A 19,150-nucleotide genomic window follows, 5' to 3' on the forward strand; every position below is an offset into this window, starting at 1 on the left:
AACACCCTCGTCTCCTTCCGCAGAAACTGATTCCATTAATCAGCCTATATTCTCTCTTGAGTCTTTTCTCTCTCCCTATCCAGCGGCTTCTTCCTCCCTACCTTCAAATATTCTCAGGCCTCCCTTATCCTAAAAAGCTCTCGGCACCTCCTGAAGCGGCAGCCCCACCTTTTCCTTTGTCCCATCCAGCCCTCTCTCAAGGCTGAGCCTTCCACACGGGCACACTCAGCAGGCGCCCCGTGAAGGCTTGTCACCAGACTGACTTCCCCAGAAAAGCTGTGACCCTGGTCCCTGCTGTACGCTCTATGTGAGGTATGGCCCCTGGCTCCAGGGTTCGGGTATCAAGGTCTCAGGACTGGCCACCCATGTTCTCAGGGCTCAGGCCACCTCCAGCCTGAAGCTCTCCTAAAGTAAAAATTACCCTGTTTTCAAGGGGCAGCTCCCTCACGCAGGCAGTAACCATGGGGACAGGGTGGAACATCAACCCTGTCTCCACCACCCCGAGTCCTGCCAATCATGTGGGGATGTGGCAGTGCCTCAGCCTAGGTCCCAGGGTGCAGTGAAGAGCCAAGGCGGACTGGAAGGATCTCTGGGGCCTTGGGATCCCGGCCAGGGAGCCGCTCACAGTGGGAAAGAGGAGACGCCTCCTGGTCTCCTATTTCGTGAGCACAACGCTGGAGAGGAGGCTGCCAGCGCTGTGCTCACAAGTTCCAGCCCCTCAGGCGAGAGAGGCAGAGGACTCTCTCTTGGAAACACGATGTTTTCAAGCTCTTAGCTTTTTCTCCAAGTATGTTTCTGCTGCTCCTGTAGATTAAGCCTGATTCCTGCAGGAATATCAGACCAATGGCTAAAGCCAAGCTTCAGACCACAAGAAAAAGGTGTCTTTGCCCAGACCAGAAGAGGGAGAGAATCCCAAGAAATCCCAAGAGCATGGGACAAGGTCAAAGCCAGAAGTCCAGTGACCCCCCTGCCTGGAGAACTTCTGGCCAACCCTTTCCTTGGTGCTCCCTTTTTATATAGTGGAACCTCTTCCCCAGCATGGTCGAAGAAACCAGAACACACAGATAACTTTCCACGTAAGCAAAAGGCATCCTAGAAAAGGAAGGAGAGATGCCTGAGTGAGGAGTGGGCAGGGGAAAGGGGGCCGTCCTGGGCAGGAGAGGCGGCAGGAGATGCTGGGTCTTCAGGCAAGCCAGGACCCAAGCCTCAAAGCCCACCCTACTCCCCAACCAGTCTCATAAAAGCATAAACAGTTCCACGGTGCCCCACCCACAGCTTCTTGGCCGCTTCTGCCTCCAAAAGGCTGAGGCAAAAATGGCACACACACACCGCACCCCGACCACCGCCCCCGGCCCACCCTGCACATCACACCCCACTCAGGTACCGTAGAGACACACACTGACACTGCTTTGTGGTTCAAACTGTTTTATACCGAAATACATTCGAGCTAATCCAAAAAAGGGTTGGGTTGGGGGAGAGATGATGAAAGTGAGGTGATCCCAGGATTGATGTTAGCAACTTTCGGAGCACGTGCGAGTCCATCTGTCTGTCTGCCCACCCTGACGGTCAGGCCGGTCAGGCCTTGGAGGTACGGAGGAGCTCAGCTGAGCTGGGCGGATGAGGCAGGCCAGTGCCGGGCCGGGGGGCATCCCACACCCCTTCCTCCAGGGCGGGAGAGCCCTCAGCTGAAGGGCTTCACCAGCTTCATGGCAGCATAGTTCTAGAGGGAGGGAGGAGGCAGGAACACATGGTGACACGTCAGGGCGGGCACAGCTAGAGCAGCTGTCCTGGATGTGGGGCTCAGAGTACGGGGCTGAGCTGCTGGGAGGCAGGGGGCTGGGAAAGGGGACCCATCGCTCCTCAACCACCTGCCTGCACTGTGCCCTCGCCACCCACCATCCGCACACGGCTCAACACTCCACCCTGCCTGGTGCTCTCACCAGCCAGGCAAGCCGAACCCCCCGAAACTCTACTCGCACCCTCAATCACTCTGTCTTCTCCCCCATCAATCCAGGGCCCACTCCCAAGTTCCAACTGGCTGCCATGAGGACTCTGACGCCCAGGCCCTGGCCAGGAAGAGGCCTGCCCTGCCCTCTCCCATCAGACAGGCGCTGAAGGCAGGGCCACGAGTCCCCCCCCGCCCCCGGCCCACGGGAACCCAGGGCTCACGGGTCACCGCATCCCTGTCCAGAAAGCAGAGAGAGAGTTGGGGATGGGCTGTCCAGGATGGCCAATGATGCAGGCCAGCACCAGAGATGGGTCACCCTTGATTAAGCCCCGCCTGCCGCAGGACTGACAGGAACCCCCCTCCCCACGACTCCCCTCCAAAACCATGAAAACACACACAACACAACACAGGGCTCCTAATTGGGACAGCATGTTCCCCAGTGCCGGCCGGGAAAGCCGACTCTGGAAACAAAGCCGCCTCCTTCCCCGCCAAATCGCCTCCTGCGCCCCACGCTGGCCCCGCTCCCAGCTAGCTTTCAGGGGGGGCGGGGGGGCGGCAGGAATCAGACAGGCTGCCCCTCAGCCCCTTCCCAGGGGAATTTTGAAAGGGTGGGGCATTAGGCCAACTGGAGAGGAGCAGCCCCAGCCCTGGGCCCCTGCCCACTAGGCCCCTGCCCATCAGGCCCTGGCTGGGGACAGCTAGAATAGGCCCTCTATCCCGTGGCCTGAAAGCCAGGTGAGGGTCTCGGGGCCCGGCCCCGATAGGTCTGGTACTGGTCAGGAGACTGAGGGACGTGAGTGGAGGCTGCAGGATTTTCCTGACTTGCAGCAAAGGCCTGCGAGCAAAATCAGCTGCAGCCTCGGAGCAGGCTGCCCACTTCATCCCTGGACCCCTCACCGAGCAGCCGACACCCACACGCTGGCCCTGGGAGAAGAGGGACAGGGTCCAAATCTTAAAAAGGACAATCTCCGGGAGAACTTGAAGGACAGTGATGTTGCATTTGACCATACAGGTGGTTTACTTTATTCTCTGGTTTCAATATCTCCCCCAGGGCATGAGCCGCATCCTCATCTCCCTCCTGCCCACAGCACACCCCTACCTCCCAGACACACGTGCCTGCTTAATCAAGTCTCCCCGCTAAGTGAGCGGTGGCCAGCCGCGCTCCAGAGGCGGCGAGCCCAAGGCAGGCCAGGAGAGGGGAGCTGCCCAGGCCTGCCTCATGGGAGGGAACACCAGACAGAAGTCCTGGGGCCTGATCCCAGACCTCAGGCCACCACTGGTGACAGCTTATGCCCCAGGACACCACACTTGCCCACACCCTTCCATAGCCCTGTATCTAAACTTGTATTTGTAATCTTATCTTCCTTGGCTTAGAGAGGCCCCCAAATCATGCACATTTCAGGTCCCCAGGGCCTGGATGCACCCTGGACTGCAGTCATATTTTGCAGCTCTTCTTGCTGGGCCTCAGAGACGTCTGGGTGTGGCGCCTCGGGCGGCCACAGCCAGCTTAGAAGGCTTGCCCTATAGCCAGAACCATCGGCTGTCCTGGTTCTAGACTCTCCTTGTCACTATAGCCTAGAGGGTAGCTGGGATCTGGACATCCAAACCAGATAGTCCTTTCCGCTGCTCCTCACAGCTTATGCTGTTAGGAACTGCACGGACGATTTGGGGTTTAACCCTCTTCCTCCTCTAAGGCACATGCTGCTGACACGAGGTATCACCAGCTACAGAGGGAGAAGGGTCTCCCTCCCTTCCGCATTCTAGAGCATTCACAAAACGGCTCACCTGGGAGTAGTTCCCTGAGAAGCCTGTCTGCTGCAAGGACAATGCTCTGGGCTGGTGGCCTGGTGCTGTCCAGGACTGAGGCCCACAGTGGGAACCTCAGTGAGCCCTGGACTGGGAACTGAACAGATTGCTGTGCAGCCTGGAGCCAGTCCCTTTCCCTCTCTGGGTGTTGTGTCTTTGCCATTAAAATCAGGGCATGAAGGGCCTGATTGCACCACTCTCTCTACTTTTATATAGGTTTGAAATTTTCATATTAAAAAGGTTTTAAAATTTTTAAAGAACATTAGAAATCAGATGTCAGCCTGAGAACACCGTGATCCTTTCAAGGTCTGAAGTACCAGAGACACTGGGAGGCTGGCGCATCTTCAGGGTTCCATGATGAGCTGTGAGGGCTGGGGAAGCACAGGCAGGGACCTCCTCCCCGCAGCAGGGCCCCACAGAGCAGGGGACACAGCCACTTTCTCTGGTGTGGCCCTGGTGAGCTCTTTGCCAGGTGTCGGCTGCCTTCTTACCAAGTAAAAGGGAACCCAAATGTGTACCGAGCCAAGCAAAGGGCCTCTGAGCCAGCCACCTGCTCACCTCACACCTTCCCCACGCCCAGCCTGCTGCAGGAGGCAGGGCACACTCTGTCAAGGTCCTCAAGTGGGCACTGAGAGCCTCTCCCAGCCCCAGCTCCTCCCTTCCTCTGGACTTAGCAAGTGCCACCCTCAGGACAGAGGGGCCTCCTCCTCTACTCTGCCACCCACACCTTCCCTCCCCTCCCCTCCGAGACCCACTTCCACACCCCCCTTCAAGAAAGTTCCCCTGCCCAGCCCAGCCCAGGGAGCCTCATCTTCTGCTAACCCCGATTACATATTCCAGGGGCTTGCTGAAGACAGCCCTGTCACCCCATCAAGGGCTAGAACTGTTTCTTTCATTGGACTTGGAGGTCCCCAAGGATAGGACTTGGTGTCTCCACCAGACTGGGACTCCCCAGAGTAGGGCTTTGTGTCCCCATCAGACCAGGGACTCCCCAACGACAGAGGTTACCTCTCCCCACTGGACTGGGAGAGTCCTTTGAGGAGAAGGACGGACTCCCGCAGTAGACCAAGACCTCCCCCATGACGGCATCTGTGCCTCCCCCATCTAGCCTGCTCACCGGGAAGGCATAGACGAAGATGCCCAAGAACAGCAGCAGGATGAAGAGAATGATGAAGAGGATGATGGCGCACCGGAAGCGCCGCCACAGGATGAACTTCATAGTCTTGTACGGGGAGGTGAACCACAGGAAGGAGGTGTCAGGGCGCCTGGAAGCGAGATCCCAGAGGTCAGCAAGGCACCCTCCGCGGTCTGCCCCCAGCCCCGCGCCTAAACTTAGCCCTTTGCACCTGCACGCCCTGTCTCCCGAGCCTGTGCCACAGTGTCATTCCCACCTGTACCGCCCCCCTCTTCTGGGTGCTGCCAAGCCCTGTGCATGCTCAGGGGCTCAGTTCTCTGCCATCCTCTCCAGGATACCTTCCCTGTCACCCGCTCTGCGTCCTGACCCAGGACTTAATCACAGACTACAGATTTGGGAGCTGGGCCGAGCCTCGAGGGGCTGCCACATCAGGTGAGCTGTGGCCCACTGAGCCCCAGATAAGCCAAGCCGCCTGCCCAGAGGCACAGGGCTCATCCTTGCTCAGGGAAGGACAGAGGGAAGAAAACCGAGAAAGCTGATTTTCTCTCACAACCAAGAACCACAAAACCTTCCCCTAGGTCAGCCCCACAACTTGAAACATGCAGGATTTTGTGTCTCGATCATGGCCCTGTTACCGTCTGATCATGCCCTGTGTCTGGTGGGTCTCTCTTGTCTCCCCTTCCCAGCTTCCCGGGGCAAGGGTGCCTCCCACCGCTCTGCCAGCCCCATGGCTCTCAGGGCAGCACTGCAACTGAGTGAGCCATCCATGCTCAGACCAGCTTGAGCCAAGCAGCCTGGAGGGCAGGGATCCCACAAACACCGCCCTGCGCCCCCACAGCCATCTTCATAACTGCCCCTGCAACCACCTTCTAGGTATCTTAATCCACTGGCTCGGCCTGTCTCCCTAAGAGGTCTGTGATGGAGAGAAGACAGGGACTGGCCTCCCTGTTTCACAGAAGGGAAAATTAAGGTCATTTGAGAGCCACACTGACACCACACGAGAGCCACGGGAGGCAGCTTGGTGAGGGGCAAGACCTCGATCAGACTCTGCAGCCAATCAGACCAGGTTAGGGAATTGCAGCTTCACCATTTTCTTAGACAGAATGACCTTATTTAACTTTGCCGAGATTGTTTCCTCCTCTGTAAGATGGGAACAATAACCAGCAGAGAAGGTTCCAGAGCACAATGCACACATGCCATGTGACAGTATGCATGGCACACAGCAAGCAGGTGCTCAATAGCGCCCGCTTCTTGGATTAGCTGAGGAGCCAGTGTTCTCTGGAACGATGCCCATCCCCTCCCTGCAACTTACTGTGTGGCTCTGAATGAGTCACGCCCCTCTCTGAGCCCTGGGGGCCTAGTAACTTCTGTGTGGCTATACAATAGGGTCTTCCCAGACTGTGGCCTGCACCCCCCAGACCCTGGGCACTGACCTGGGGTCCTCGAGCTTGGGGTTCATGTTGGGCTCATCCCGACCCTGGCCAGCAGGCCGTTCCTCATGCTCGCTTTCTGCTACGATCTCCAAGGTCATTTCCAGCTTGCCCTGCAAGGACAGAGAGAGCTGGTTAGAAGCACAGAGGCTCTGCCCAGTGGCCTGAGAGGAGCCAGGTCACAACAAACATACAGGGTTGCTCTGATCATAAAAGCAGGACCTGCTCCTTGTAGAATATTTAGCAACTTCAGAAACGTAGAAAGAAAGGAGAATATTACCCATACTTTCACTATGTGGAGACAAGCACTGTTAACGTTTTTATGCATGGTAACTGCTTTTCTCTGCAGGAGTATGAAAGCTCACACTGCGTGTATATATAGTTCTATAGCTTGTTTTTTTCCTCTTAGGAATGTATGTCAATATATAATTATATATTTTTTAAAGTTTGGTTTTTAATGACTGCAAACATTCTATGGGATGGGTGACCATAATTTATTTAGTAAACTACTTATTTTAGTTCATTTAGGTTGTTTCCGACTCTTTGATATTATAAATAGTAGTTTATACTACAAACATCCCAGAGCCTAGGTTTTTCATTGTATCTGATTATTTGTTTAGAAGAGATTTTAGAAGTGGGATGACAGAGTCCAAGGGCATAAATTATCATTAAATCTCTTGCTATATGTTACCAAATTGTAAAACCATTAGCACTCCTCCCAAAAGTAAATGAGGGGGCCTGTCTCTCTGCATCCTATACCAGCAATGAACATTTCTATTTTTTTAGTCTAATTTAATAGTCAAAAAATATTATCACATTTAAAAATACAGTAGTCCCCTCCTTATCCATGGTTCGGCTTTCTGTGGTTTCAGTTACCTGTGGGACAGTACAGTAAGATACTCTGAGAGAGAGAAAGACAGACCACATTCACCTAACTTTTATTACAGTATATTGTTACAGTTCTATTTTATTATTAGTGATTATACTCTAATCACTTACTGTGCCTAATTTATATACAAACTTTGTCATAGGTACGTATGAAAAAATATAGTACATATAGAGTCCAGTAGTATCCACAGTGTCAGGCATCCACTGGGGATCTTGGAACATCTCCTCCACCGATAAGAGAAGACTACTGTATTCCTTTATTACTAGAGGGACTAATTCTTTTTTTTTTTAAATGTTTAATAGACATTTGTAATTCTTTTGTGAATTGTCTATGTATGTTTTTTTCTCATTTTTCCTTTGTGGTGTTAGTATTTCTTAGTGTTACAATTCTTTATATAACAGAGATAGTTTATTTCAAGTACAGCTTGAAGGGTTGACTGGCTGCTGCTGTTTCTAAGTAAACTTTCAGGGATGAACTTCCTCGCTGTGGATGCTCTGGACTCAGGGGAAGGTGGATCTCCCTGGTCCTTTAGTCACCACCCCCCTAAGTGGACCTCTCAGCAAGGAAAGTAGAACAAGGATGGCCCCTTTCATTGTCTTGCTCAAATGGGAGAGACATAAGCCTGTCCATGCACCCAGGAGGCCAGATCAGAGGGGAACCCAGGACACAGATCACTGGTAAAACCAATGAGCAGAGTATAAACAGGGTCATCTTTCGCTTTCAACAGGCTTCCCCTGGGATATGTGCCTTGAGGGCAAGGAAGAGTGGGGATTGGAAGGGCAGAGGGAGAACGCCTTGGAAAATCGATACAGGGAGGCTAGGAGAGAGGGAGAAATAGGAGGAACAGTGAGCACGTGTGTGCCTAGTGATTCCTAGGGAGGACGCTGCCCCCACGCCCTCCACGGGGACTGGAGGTAGCAGACTCACCGCCAGTATCTTCTTCTCACCCTCTTCTGCTATGCACGGCCACCAGCCCTTCACTGTTTTCTGCTCAAAAAGGGACACGAACCATTCCGGGTGGAAAGTGTCATCCAGCTGGTCCAAGGAGCACTTCTCGGCCGTCTTGGCTGGCTTGGGCATGCGGTTGAGGTCCAGCTGCAGGGAGCCTGCGACACAGAGACGTTCTCAATCAGTGCCAGCCTGTGGCTACCCTGAGGCAGGGCAGGTTCAAGAAAAACTCACCGTCACCAGAGCGAACCATGGGTACAGTCCCACCAACTCTCCCCATCCACTGCCCCCATTCCCTCCCTACGGCTTCCCATTCACCTGTTCATGCAGCCATGTGCCCCTCAATCCTAGCAAAGCCGCCCACCTCCGCAATTATTCATCTCACTACCTACAAATCCATTCATATACCCATTGTCTATATGCACCCACCCATCAATTTTTTAATTGTTTTTATTGTGATAAAATATATGTAACATAAAATTTGTCCTTTTTACCATTTTAAGTGTACAATTCAGTGGCATTACAGTCACAATGTTGTACAACCATCACCACTATTTCCAAAACTTTTTCATCCCCCAAGCAGAAACTCTGTACCCATTAAGCAATAACTCCCCATGCTCCCCTCTCTTCAGCACCCCCATAACCTCTAATGTACTTTCTGTCTCTATAAATTTGCCTATTCTAGATATTTCACATAAGTGGAATCATACAATATTTGTTCTTTTGTGTCTAGCTTATTTCACGTAACATAATGTTTGCAAGGTTCATCTATGTTGTAGTATATATCAGTAATTCATTCTTTTTATAGTTGAAAAATATTCCATTGTAAATGTTTATACAGGTATTTCCCTACTCTGAAAATCCAAAATCTGAAATGCTCCAAAATCTGAAAGTTTTTGAGCACCACATGATGCTATAAATGAAAAATTCCACACGTAAGTACTTAACACAAACTTTGTTTCATGCACAAAATTATTAAAAATATTATATAAAATTACCTTCAGGTTATGTGTATAAAGTATATACGAAACATAAAACATAATGAATTTTGTATTTAGATTTGTATTCCATCTCCAAGATATCTCATTATGTATATGCAAATATTCCAAAATCCATAACACTTCTCATCCCAAGCATTTTAGATAAGGGACACTCTACCGGTACCACATTTTGTTTATTTATTCATCTATTGAGGGACACTTGAGTTTTTCCTACCTTTTGACTAGATATTGTGAATAATGCAGCAAACTTTGGTGCACAAATGTCTGAGCCCAAGTTTTCAATTCTTTTTGTATATTCCCAAGAGTAGAATTGCTGGGTCATACGGTAATTCTGCATTCAGCTTTTCGAGGAACCACCAAACTGTTTTCCATTCATACACCAGCAATGTACAAGGGTTCCAATTTCTCCACATCCTTGCAACACATGTTATAATCTATTTTATTATTATCATTATTATTGCCCCCCTGGTAGGTATGAAGTGGCATCTCATTGTGGCTGATCCATCAGTCCTTTCATCTACCCATCTAGTTATCCAAGCAGCCATATTTTTACACTGTTCCATCTACTCATCCGTTTTAGCCATCATCTTGCCATATAGCTCCATCTATTAGGTTCAACCATAGGAAAATGTTTATATTCAACTATCTTTGACCTATAAAAACAGCAATTTCATGTGCTTTCACCTATTCCAACCACAATAACATGATGGAGTCAATGGGATCGGACCAGAGGCTACTGAAGGGATTAAGTGAGAGAAATCTATCAAAAAATTATTTTCTGAGGACAAATTAAAGAATTTGCAGAATACCATGCAAAGGAGATTAGAATTTTTTCAGTGTGGAATGTTCAGTTACTATGACTGAGCATTTGATATAATTACTTTTCTAGTTTTCTTTCCACTCATCCATTTATCCATCCATCCTTCCATCTATCCATCTGATTCAAACTAACTATCTACACTCCTCTATAGCTACCATTCATTGAGCACTATATCTATCCACTGATCGGGTTATTATTCTGTCCACTTGTTCAACTCGGTGTCAGCATCCATCTGTCTTCCCACCACGCACATCTCTCTCTCCATCCCTCCAGTGCAGATGAATGCTTACTTCTCATTTGAAATATGGTGCCAATCTAATATTAAGTAAATACTGGGATAGTAGGCCAACACACACACACACACACACACACACACACACACAATTATAACAGCATGATCAACATGATAGAGTATAAGGAAACACTTCATTATCTCCAGATGGCAAGATTACAGATGCTTATCTATTACCTTTAAAGTTAAAAGGTAATAAATATTCAAAACATAACATATGTAAGTAGAAAACACATTATGAAGATGGAAAAGAGAAATCTCATGGAATAAAAAGGTAGTATTTGTTAATAGTTTTATTATATTTTATTTTTAAAGGCAAACAAGCCTGTTTAACTTTATTTTGAACACTGTTTTCCTCATTTAATAAAAATTCAGGAGGTTTTTGTTTTTCTTTTAAAGTCTGTAAGCAAAAACATTCCAAAAAATTAAAAAGGAAATGAAAAAATGGAAGAAATTATTTGCAATGTATCCTTAATATATAAAAAGCTCTGAAAATCAATAATAAAAGGTGAACATCTCAAAACCATGAAAAAGAAAATCCTACAATAATGTGGATAATTCATATATTTTTAAAGTTCTACCTTACAATAAAGAAATGCAAATAAAAATTAAAATGAGATATCATATGGCAATATTTTTAAATGTAACAGTAATAGCAGTTTAGGGAAAACGGCAGCCTTGTACAAACAAAATATAAATAAGTAAAACCTTCCTAGAGAACAATTGATCAAAATGTTCCAAAAACCATTAAAATGTACAAAGACTCTAACAAATCCACTTCTTAGAGTTAAGGGAAAATATGCACAGAGGGTCCAAGGGTGTATGCCTAGGGGTGTCACTCACATTGGAAAATGTAGTGACGCTGGAAAATGTATCTGTCTAACTGATCAAAACGAATGTTCTTGAAATATTGTTTTCCAAAAAAATCAGGACATCAAACAGTATGTGTAATATAAACCCATTCATATACACATGAATATACCTATATATGTCATATATGGATGCAGGTAAATACGTGTATATAAAATACACACGTAACATACATACACTTGTTTATATCTGAGATAATATATAATGTAATGATACGTGCCAAGATGTTAGTGGAGGTTATCTCTGGGTGGTGAGATTAAGGGGGGAGGAGCACTGCTTATCTGTATTTTCTAATTTTTCCGCAGGCATTCTGTACAGAATAATAAGTAAAATAACAAAAGCCAAACTTGGAGTGACCCTTTTAATGCCCTGTGTCTTTCATATGAAGGCCTCTTTGCACATTTGACCAGGCCGGGTGTGCAGGACGGGGGCAGAAAGCAGCAAAGGGCAGGCAGCCCTCTCCCCGCTGCTGGGAGCACTGCCTCGAACATCCCCGGCAGGGCCCACGGGCTCAGCAAAGACCAACTCACCTTTCTGCAACCACAGGCCACCCAGGGAGGGCTTCAGTGATCTGCCCAAGGCCACCCTGCTCCCAAGCGGCAGAGAGCAGCTAGCAGCCTGGGCTCCTGACTTCCCGGGCTGCCTTTCCCTACAGGTTCACTTTTTTTTAAAATTTAGGTAAAATTCACATTAAAATCCACCACTTTAACCATTTTAAAGTGCACAAATCAGTGGCTTTTAGTATATTCACAGAGTTGTGCAACCATCACCATCATCTAATTCCAGAACATTTCATTACCCCCAAAAAGAAGCCCACACCCATCAGGAGTCACTCCCGTTCCCTTCCTCTGTCCCCAGTCCCTGGCAGCCACTAACCTATTTGCCACCTCTATGGATTTGCCTATTGTGGCCACTTCATAGTCATAGACCCACAGTATTTGTCCTTTTGTGTCTGGCTTCTTTCGCTTAGCATGTTTTCAAGGTTCATCCACGCTGTAGGATGTGTCAGTATTTCATTTCTTTTTATGGCTGAATAATACGCCATTTTGTGGACAGATCACATTTCCCAGCACTAACCTTTACTTTACAGTCACGACAGGGCTGCTGAACTCACTGCTCTCCCAGACCAGCCTGCTGGCCCCCTACGATGTCTTCCTCCTGGTGCCCACATCCTACCCTGCACGGGCACCGCTGCCACCTGCCCGCCCTTCAGCCCAGCGCTCCCTGCTCCCCAGCTCAGGATGTCAGCACAGCCCTTCCCCACCAGAGCCCTGTCTGGGGGCGTGGGGGTGAGCCTGTGTTCATTCATGTGGTCAGTGACTCAGGTGCAAGGATGAAGAATGACTTGAGCCCCTCACTCACTGGGTTCAGCCTGTGGCCACACTCAGCAGGGGTGGGGGCATCCTGGAGCGCGTGAGGCCAACAGCTGGCGACAACCAGCACACTCTTGCACTGGCTTCAACCCGCGCTTCCCTGGCTTCCTTTCCTATGTGAGACCCACAACCCCACGTGGCCCAGGGTTCAATGCCACCTCTACTGACAGGACCACCGCCACAGGCCACTGCCATCACTCTGACTCTGCTCTGTGTCACGCACCTCACTCAGCACTGGGGACCCTGTGACCCTGAGATCCCTGAGGGCAGAAAGTAGGACCACCCCTACTGCCAGGCTTCCCAAAGGGTCCAAAAGAGTGGCACACACACAGTGGGGGTCCCAGATGTGCAGAACTGATGGGAAACGATGCTCACCCAGAAAGTCATCAAAGGAGAACTTGTCATTGTCCCAGATCTGGAATACCACTCGCGCTGGGATTTTGCTCTCAGTCTTGTCCAACCTCCAAAAGGCATCCTGACCCAGAGCAGGAGCAGAGAAGGAAGCAGAGAAGCAAGGTTAGAGAGAGAGGCAGTGGTCCCGTCCAGCCCAGAGGGCTGCCTGGAGGAGACAGTGGCGTGGGGCATCTCCCAGAGTCTTGCCAGAGCCAGGTCCTGATGGGAAGACTGGGAAGGGCAGATCCTAGAAGGCCGTGTACAAGGGCCCAGAAGGTACCAGGCAGGCTCACTTCACACATGATGGCTCCTTTAATCCTCCCAATTCTGTAAATCAAGGTTATCACTCCCATCTTACAAATGATAAAAGATAGGCTTGAAGAAGTTAAAGGAATGTGCCCAAGGTCTGACCCCTCATAACAATAATATTAACATCGTACTGCCTGTGTCAGCCCTCTCCCACGATGAACCTTCGAACAACTTAGGAAGGAGATAACTGTCTTTACAGCTGAGGAAACCACGGCAAGTAACTTGTCCAAGGTCACCCAGCTAGGAAGTGGCAAGATGGGATTCAAACCCAGGCAGTCAGGTTCCAGAGTGCTGTTCTGCACATTTGATCTCTGGGTCAGGGTGGGCTGGCTGAGAACCTAGGGGATCCCACCCTCCCCTGGCTGTCGCTAGTAGGACCCCTCAGCCGCACACAGCTGTAAGCAGCTGGCACTGGGACCTGGATCCCAGCTCTTCCCTCTGCACCCCAAGGCCTTCACCTCTAAGGCCTGCCCCAGGACAAAGCCAAAGCCCACCGTGCTGGAAGTTCCCCTCTCCTGCTCAAGGGTCAAGAGGGGCCCTTCTCGCCCCACCTCACCGCCCTCAGACCAGCTCCACCTGGAACAGGGTCATCTTGGGCTTCTTCCCACAGAGACCTCTTGGAGCAAGTGAGGGGTGTGGGATGGGACACGTGGAGTCCTGGATTCCTCCCTGCGCCCAGCCACACGCAACCCAAAGCACTGTCACTGGGGCCTTCCTGTTCACGCCAGCTTGTTCTCTGTTCTCTCACTGCAGCTGTCCCTGGGCAGGCGGCGAGGACGGGAAACACTCCGACCATCCTGCAGATGGAGGGTGCCGGGTCCCGAGCGCCAGGTCAGAGCAGGGCCTGGGCCCAACTCTGCAGGGGGCAGGCTCCACGGGGAGCTGAGGGGCACTGCTGACAACACAAGGCTTGTCTGGCCCTGGATGCCAAGTAACCACAGCCTTGCCACCCGGCCAGGGCCTGCTGTGGCCACCCCAGCCTCAGAGGCTGGCCACGCAGATCCTAGCGAGCTCCAGAATCGAAGACCGTGATCGCTGCCCCCGTGAGGAACGAGCACCCAGCCACAGCCCAGACTGCTGCCCAGACTGAGGAAGGGGCTCAGTCCCCAGCCAGCCCGTTGCCCCCAGCCCTCTGTCTGGTGCCTCCCCCCTTCTGGGCCCCAGCCCTTCTGCAGGTGCCTCCCTCCTCTGGTGAGCTTTTATGGCCAGCTCCGCAGGCCCGCCTGCACGGGCCGCCAGCATCCTCCATTCCTCTGGCCGGCCTGGTTTATGGGCTCGGTAATGAGCCAGAGGTTCAAACAGCCCCTGGTGGGAGCAGCTGGGCTGGGGCTCCAGCCTGGGGAACGAGCCCCCCCAGGTCCCCGGCGCTCATTATGCTCCTGGCCTGGGCCCTTTTACTAGCTGTTTATTTGCAGGGTGGGTGCCTGACGCGCAGGCAGGCCCCAGTGGACGTGCTGGGCTCCAGGTGGGGAGCCGGGCCGGGCAACCAGGGGTGGTTCAAAGCAGCCGGATGAAAGGAGACCTTGTACTTTACGACAGTCTCGTCTGGTTAATGGGGTCCCTGGAGCGCCTGCCTGCCAGAGGCCCTGAACCCCACAGCAGAGGGCTGGCTCTGCAGCAGGCCTAGAGGGCCCAGAGGCCGTGCTGTGCCCCTGCGCCAAGCCACCCCCGGCTCAGCCCTTCAGCCCAGACCAGCTAATTGGTGCCCCACTGTGGGCCAGCTCCGCCTGCCTCCCAGGTCCCTTCTCCCACAGAGGGACCACTGGCTGTGCCTTCTGGGTGACTTCAGAATCACCTGGACTCTGTTTCTGTTGCCCGACTTCCTCTCTGACCTCCAGGCCCCCTCCCCAGAGCCTGGTGTCATGTGGAGCCTCCCACGCCTCTGACCACCCCCAGCCTCCCCTTGGGCTCCTTGACTCTTCCTCTCCCTCCCCCGGCCCCCTGGGACCTCTCAGCCTTCCCAGTCTGGCCCAGACCCTCAGGCCAAGCTGCCCCTTCCAAGTCCTCAGGCCCCCTCTTCCTCTGGCTCCCCAGCGCGGGTCAGCCCACTCGCTCCATCCTCCTGAGCAGGCCCACAGCACACTGCCAGCTCTTAATCAGCAGCCCCCACCGGCTGCCCACCTGCCAGGTACCAGCTGTGCCACTGAGGAGCACTCCCGCCCTCCCTCTGTCTGCTTCCCTCTCTCTCACTCAGCCTCACAGCATTTCCAGGCTTTTCCATTTGTCTCAAATCACCTGCCCCGGTGGCGAATCATCTCCTCTCACTTCAGAGAAAAAACCAGAAACCTTTCTTCCTGCCACTCCTTGCCCACACTTCCACCTGCCCTGACAAAGGGGCTGCCCCACCTCCCACACCTCTCGGCCTGGGCTCCCCGTCCACGCAAGCCCCTTGCAGGTGAGCCCCGGAGACGCTGCGCAGAAGCACGGCCCTTCTCCGTCCCCAGCCCTCGCTCCCTGGGCGAGTCCACGGCCAAGGGGGCACAGCACTGAGCAAAGGCAAGCGAGACGGAACCCCAGAGAGTCCAGGCTTCCCTCGACTTCACAGACCCTGCTGCTAAATTCTGCTTCCTGGCAGTCACTACACAGCAATCCCTGCGCTACATAATCCATTTAACCCTGTTTAATCCATGTTTTCTTTTGTTTGATGGTTTCAGAATGTTCAGCAGAACATTCTGGCTTCTCTAAAGTGCAGAGGACCCCGCGTGTTGGGCGGAGAAGGGTCACGTGGAGAGGATGAGAGGAAGAGAATCAAGAAGAGCTACAGGCACTGAAGTCTGTCGCACATTCCCTTCTCTCCTTCAGACCACAGGAAGAGTCACAGCTTGTAGGCTTGCAGCCTTGAGCCAGCTCAGAAGGAATCGGGGAGCAGAACCTAAATACCAGAGGGGCAGTCACCCCTCGGGCAGGAGCACCTGGGGTGGAAAGTGGTGCTGGGTGGGATGGGGTGTCAGCACGCCAGCATTCCTGAGGCCCTCCCTGCCCGCAGCAGCCCTTCCTGTGCTCCCTGAGGGCAGGCCCAGGGCCACCAGGAGCAGGCCAGCCGCCCTGCAGCTCTGCCCATTTCAGGGTAAAGAGTTGATGGCCCAGATGAGACCCAAACTCGGAGATGCTGAGACACAGACACTGAGGTCTCCCAATCCACCCCTGCCCTGAGGCTAATGCTGACCAGGTCTCCCCAGGTGCCTTCCACCTGGAGCGAAAGGTGAGGGGTGGAGAGAGGAAGGCAACAGCTTCAGGACCGGATGGGCAGTCACTCCCAGTGGCTGTTCAGCTTGGAAAGTGACCACAGGCACCAGACACAGATGCTGGAAACCAGATATCGGGAGAGACTCAGCCAAGCACTCCCAGTCCTATGGGCAGCACACTCTGCAGGCCAGGCGGGCCCTCTTGGGAAGCTCCCCTACGGGGTCTGCCCCTCTGCCCCTTGGAAGGCCGTGCTGGGTTTCCCAGGCCATCCACTCAGACCCAGTGACCCTTCCTGCTGCTTCGTCTGGCGGGGGAGGGAGGAGGGCAGTGACTTTAGGATCTAGACACAGCTGCATACGATGGACATGGCACTGTGTGGCAGTGCGGAAGTCGTGGGGTGGCAGCACTGCTGGTGACGGCAAAGAGTGAGGAAGAGAATGGAGAAGTGGGGTCTACAGTTCGAGGGGATGATTCGGTAGTAAAGAGAGCAGTGGTGGGAGCAGCGATAGTTCCACGAATGATGGCACGGTGACATGGCAGAGATGGGCAATGGAGGTGACATCGGCAGTGGTGGTGGGTGCCGTGCAGGGATGGCAGTGGTAGGCAAGGGTGTTGGGGCATCACTGAGGTTGTAATGCCAGCCCGAGCGTCACTTGGTCAGGGGGTCCCGCTGACATTAGTAAGCCATGGGACTGGCACCACCGGGACGGAAGGACACTCACCTTCTTGGCGATGGTGCAGACTTGCTCGGCCGGCAGGTAGTCAAAGGGGAAGATAAACCTCCAGTTAAAGTTGCCTTCGCCTCCCAGGGAGCGGTAATGCACGTCTGTCTTTTGCTTGTGTTCTTCAAAGCCAACCATCCAGCTAGATAGACACGTTAGCAGAGAATATTTCTCACTAAGATTCCCAACACAGTGTACATCCTCAGCTTAGGCAAGCAGGGAATTAAGAAGGTAAGTGAGCTTGGAAATTACATTGCAAAAATAATCCCCGGAAAATCTGCATGATGTACAAAATGTGCCATGAATTTGAAAATGTAGTAATTTCTCAGCTGCTCTTGAGGAGCATCCTCAAATCTTCAAGTTCAACCAAAGGTTTAGTGAGCGAGGACGTCTGGTGGGAGAGCGATTTCCCACAGGCAGGGCCCACCCGGGGTGCCCTCTTCCAAAACTTGTTCGTTTTGCCGGTCCCAGCACGCGAGGCCCCCGCTGGGCTAGACCCAGAGCGAGCACAGGAGACGCAGTGAGCTGGGAAGGGCGAGGACGGTGGCTCCCTACCCTTTCACATAAATGTCGCTCATCTTCTCCCCTGTGATGCTGAGGTCATCCAGGATCACATCTCTGGTGTTCCAGATGATACAACGCAGGAAAAACCTGGGGGGAACAATGACTCGAATCCGCATGGACGTCCTACCAACGGGTGGTGGGTCCTTGGCTGAGAAGCCAGAAGCCTGCTCATCTGAGAAGACCAGACGCCAGCCCGGCTGGACGCTCGGCCAGACCCGAACCAGAGCTGCACTCTGGGGCTGAAGAGCGACCTCCTCCCCCGCCCACAGCCAGCTGCCCACCCCACACACACCCAGCCCAGCTCAGAGCCACCGGGCAAGTCACCTTCTGGCTCTCCGTGGGGTGATGTTGAAGGGAGGTCCAGGCCGCCCCAGGGTCTTCGGAAACAGGTCGACCCACATCTGCAGCTTCCCCTGTGAAGACAAGAGCCCACTCTCTCGCCACCCTGTTCCTGCAGCCAATAGTTACCAGGCACCTGCTCTGTGCTGGACGCTGGGGAACAGCGCAGAGAAACCCCAGCCCTGCAAGGGAGAGGCTCACTGCCCTGTAGGAGAGGGACCCCACACAGGGGTCTCCAGGGCTGACTGCAGAGGACTACAGAGCCACAGCCCCACAGGCCACCAGCTTAGGCCTGTGCTTGGGGGTCAAGGGTCAGGGCAGGCTTCTCAGAGATGGTGATATTTGAGCTGAGTCTTGGTGGCCAGGAGAATGGCATGTGCAAAGTCGTGGAGAGTCAAAAAGCATGGCTTAGCCATGGAGGGCTCAGAAGGTGTCCCTGACAGGACACCACTCCCCCTGCCTGCCCCTCACACCTCTCTCCCTCTGCAAGCCAGGTGTGATTTTTGTCCCATCTCGGAGAAGAAGGAGCAAGGATTGAAGTGACTTAGTTAAGTCACTTCCGCAGGGTCAGTTTCCACACCTGCTATGCTACTCTGGGGGAGGCTGGTAGCCAAACCACCTAGGGAAGAGAGAACTCAGTTCTAGACGACAGAGATGATGTCATCTGGTGTTCACAAAGCATCTTCATGGCTCACTTTGGCCTTTCTCTTTGGCTATAACCTTGTCTCTCCTTCTCCTCCCAAAACCAGCTCTGAGCTCACCTCCTCCAGGAAGACTTCCCTGGTCACTATCCCAAACCTGCTGTCTGTGCTCACTCCCCCACCCTAATCACTGCAGCCCAGCACAGGGCTGGGCATCTGAGACTGAGTCACTGACAGATGGCGGGGGGGCAGGGGGCACCCTGAGGCCAGGCTGAAACAGCAAGGCTCAGAATGACACGCAGAAGTCAGAGGCCAGGCCTACATCGGGATGAAAGAGGCGGCTCAGACTTGTTTCCCAGGCCCTGACGGCTGGAGGTAGCCAGGGGATGTAGGGCTCTAGTGATCCCTTCACAGGTCAACAGTGGTAGCCACCCAGACTGTGAAGAAATGGGTCAAGGTGGGACTGACCAAATCCCAAGGTCCC

At 52.6% G+C, this 19,150-nt stretch overlaps 1 protein-coding gene across 14 annotated transcripts in view; it reads right to left on the reverse strand.

The window, feature by feature from the left end:
* Positions 1-1,410: 1,410 nt before the first annotated feature.
* Positions 1,411-19,150, reverse strand: part of DYSF (dysferlin) — a 206,107-nt gene continuing 188,367 nt past the window's right edge. For all 14 annotated transcript variants that reach the window (XM_069494675.1, XM_069494670.1, XM_069494673.1 and 11 more), the window contains 8 exons: positions 18,011-18,099; positions 17,678-17,773; positions 17,123-17,264; positions 12,888-12,987; positions 8,136-8,314; positions 6,323-6,432; positions 4,872-5,019; positions 1,411-1,720 (listed from right to left, as the gene is read on the reverse strand). In XM_069494675.1, coding sequence (XP_069350776.1) covers positions 1,682-1,720; positions 4,872-5,019; positions 6,323-6,432; positions 8,136-8,314; positions 12,888-12,987; positions 17,123-17,264; positions 17,678-17,773; positions 18,011-18,099 — 903 coding nt within the window. In that variant the 3' untranslated portion in view covers positions 1,411-1,681. The remainder of the gene's footprint in view (positions 1,721-4,871; positions 5,020-6,322; positions 6,433-8,135; positions 8,315-12,887; positions 12,988-17,122; positions 17,265-17,677; positions 17,774-18,010; positions 18,100-19,150) is intronic.

This window comes from Eulemur rufifrons, chromosome 19 (assembly GCF_041146395.1).
Source record: "Eulemur rufifrons isolate Redbay chromosome 19, OSU_ERuf_1, whole genome shotgun sequence".
Classification (NCBI taxonomy): Eukaryota; Metazoa; Chordata; class Mammalia; order Primates; family Lemuridae; genus Eulemur; species Eulemur rufifrons.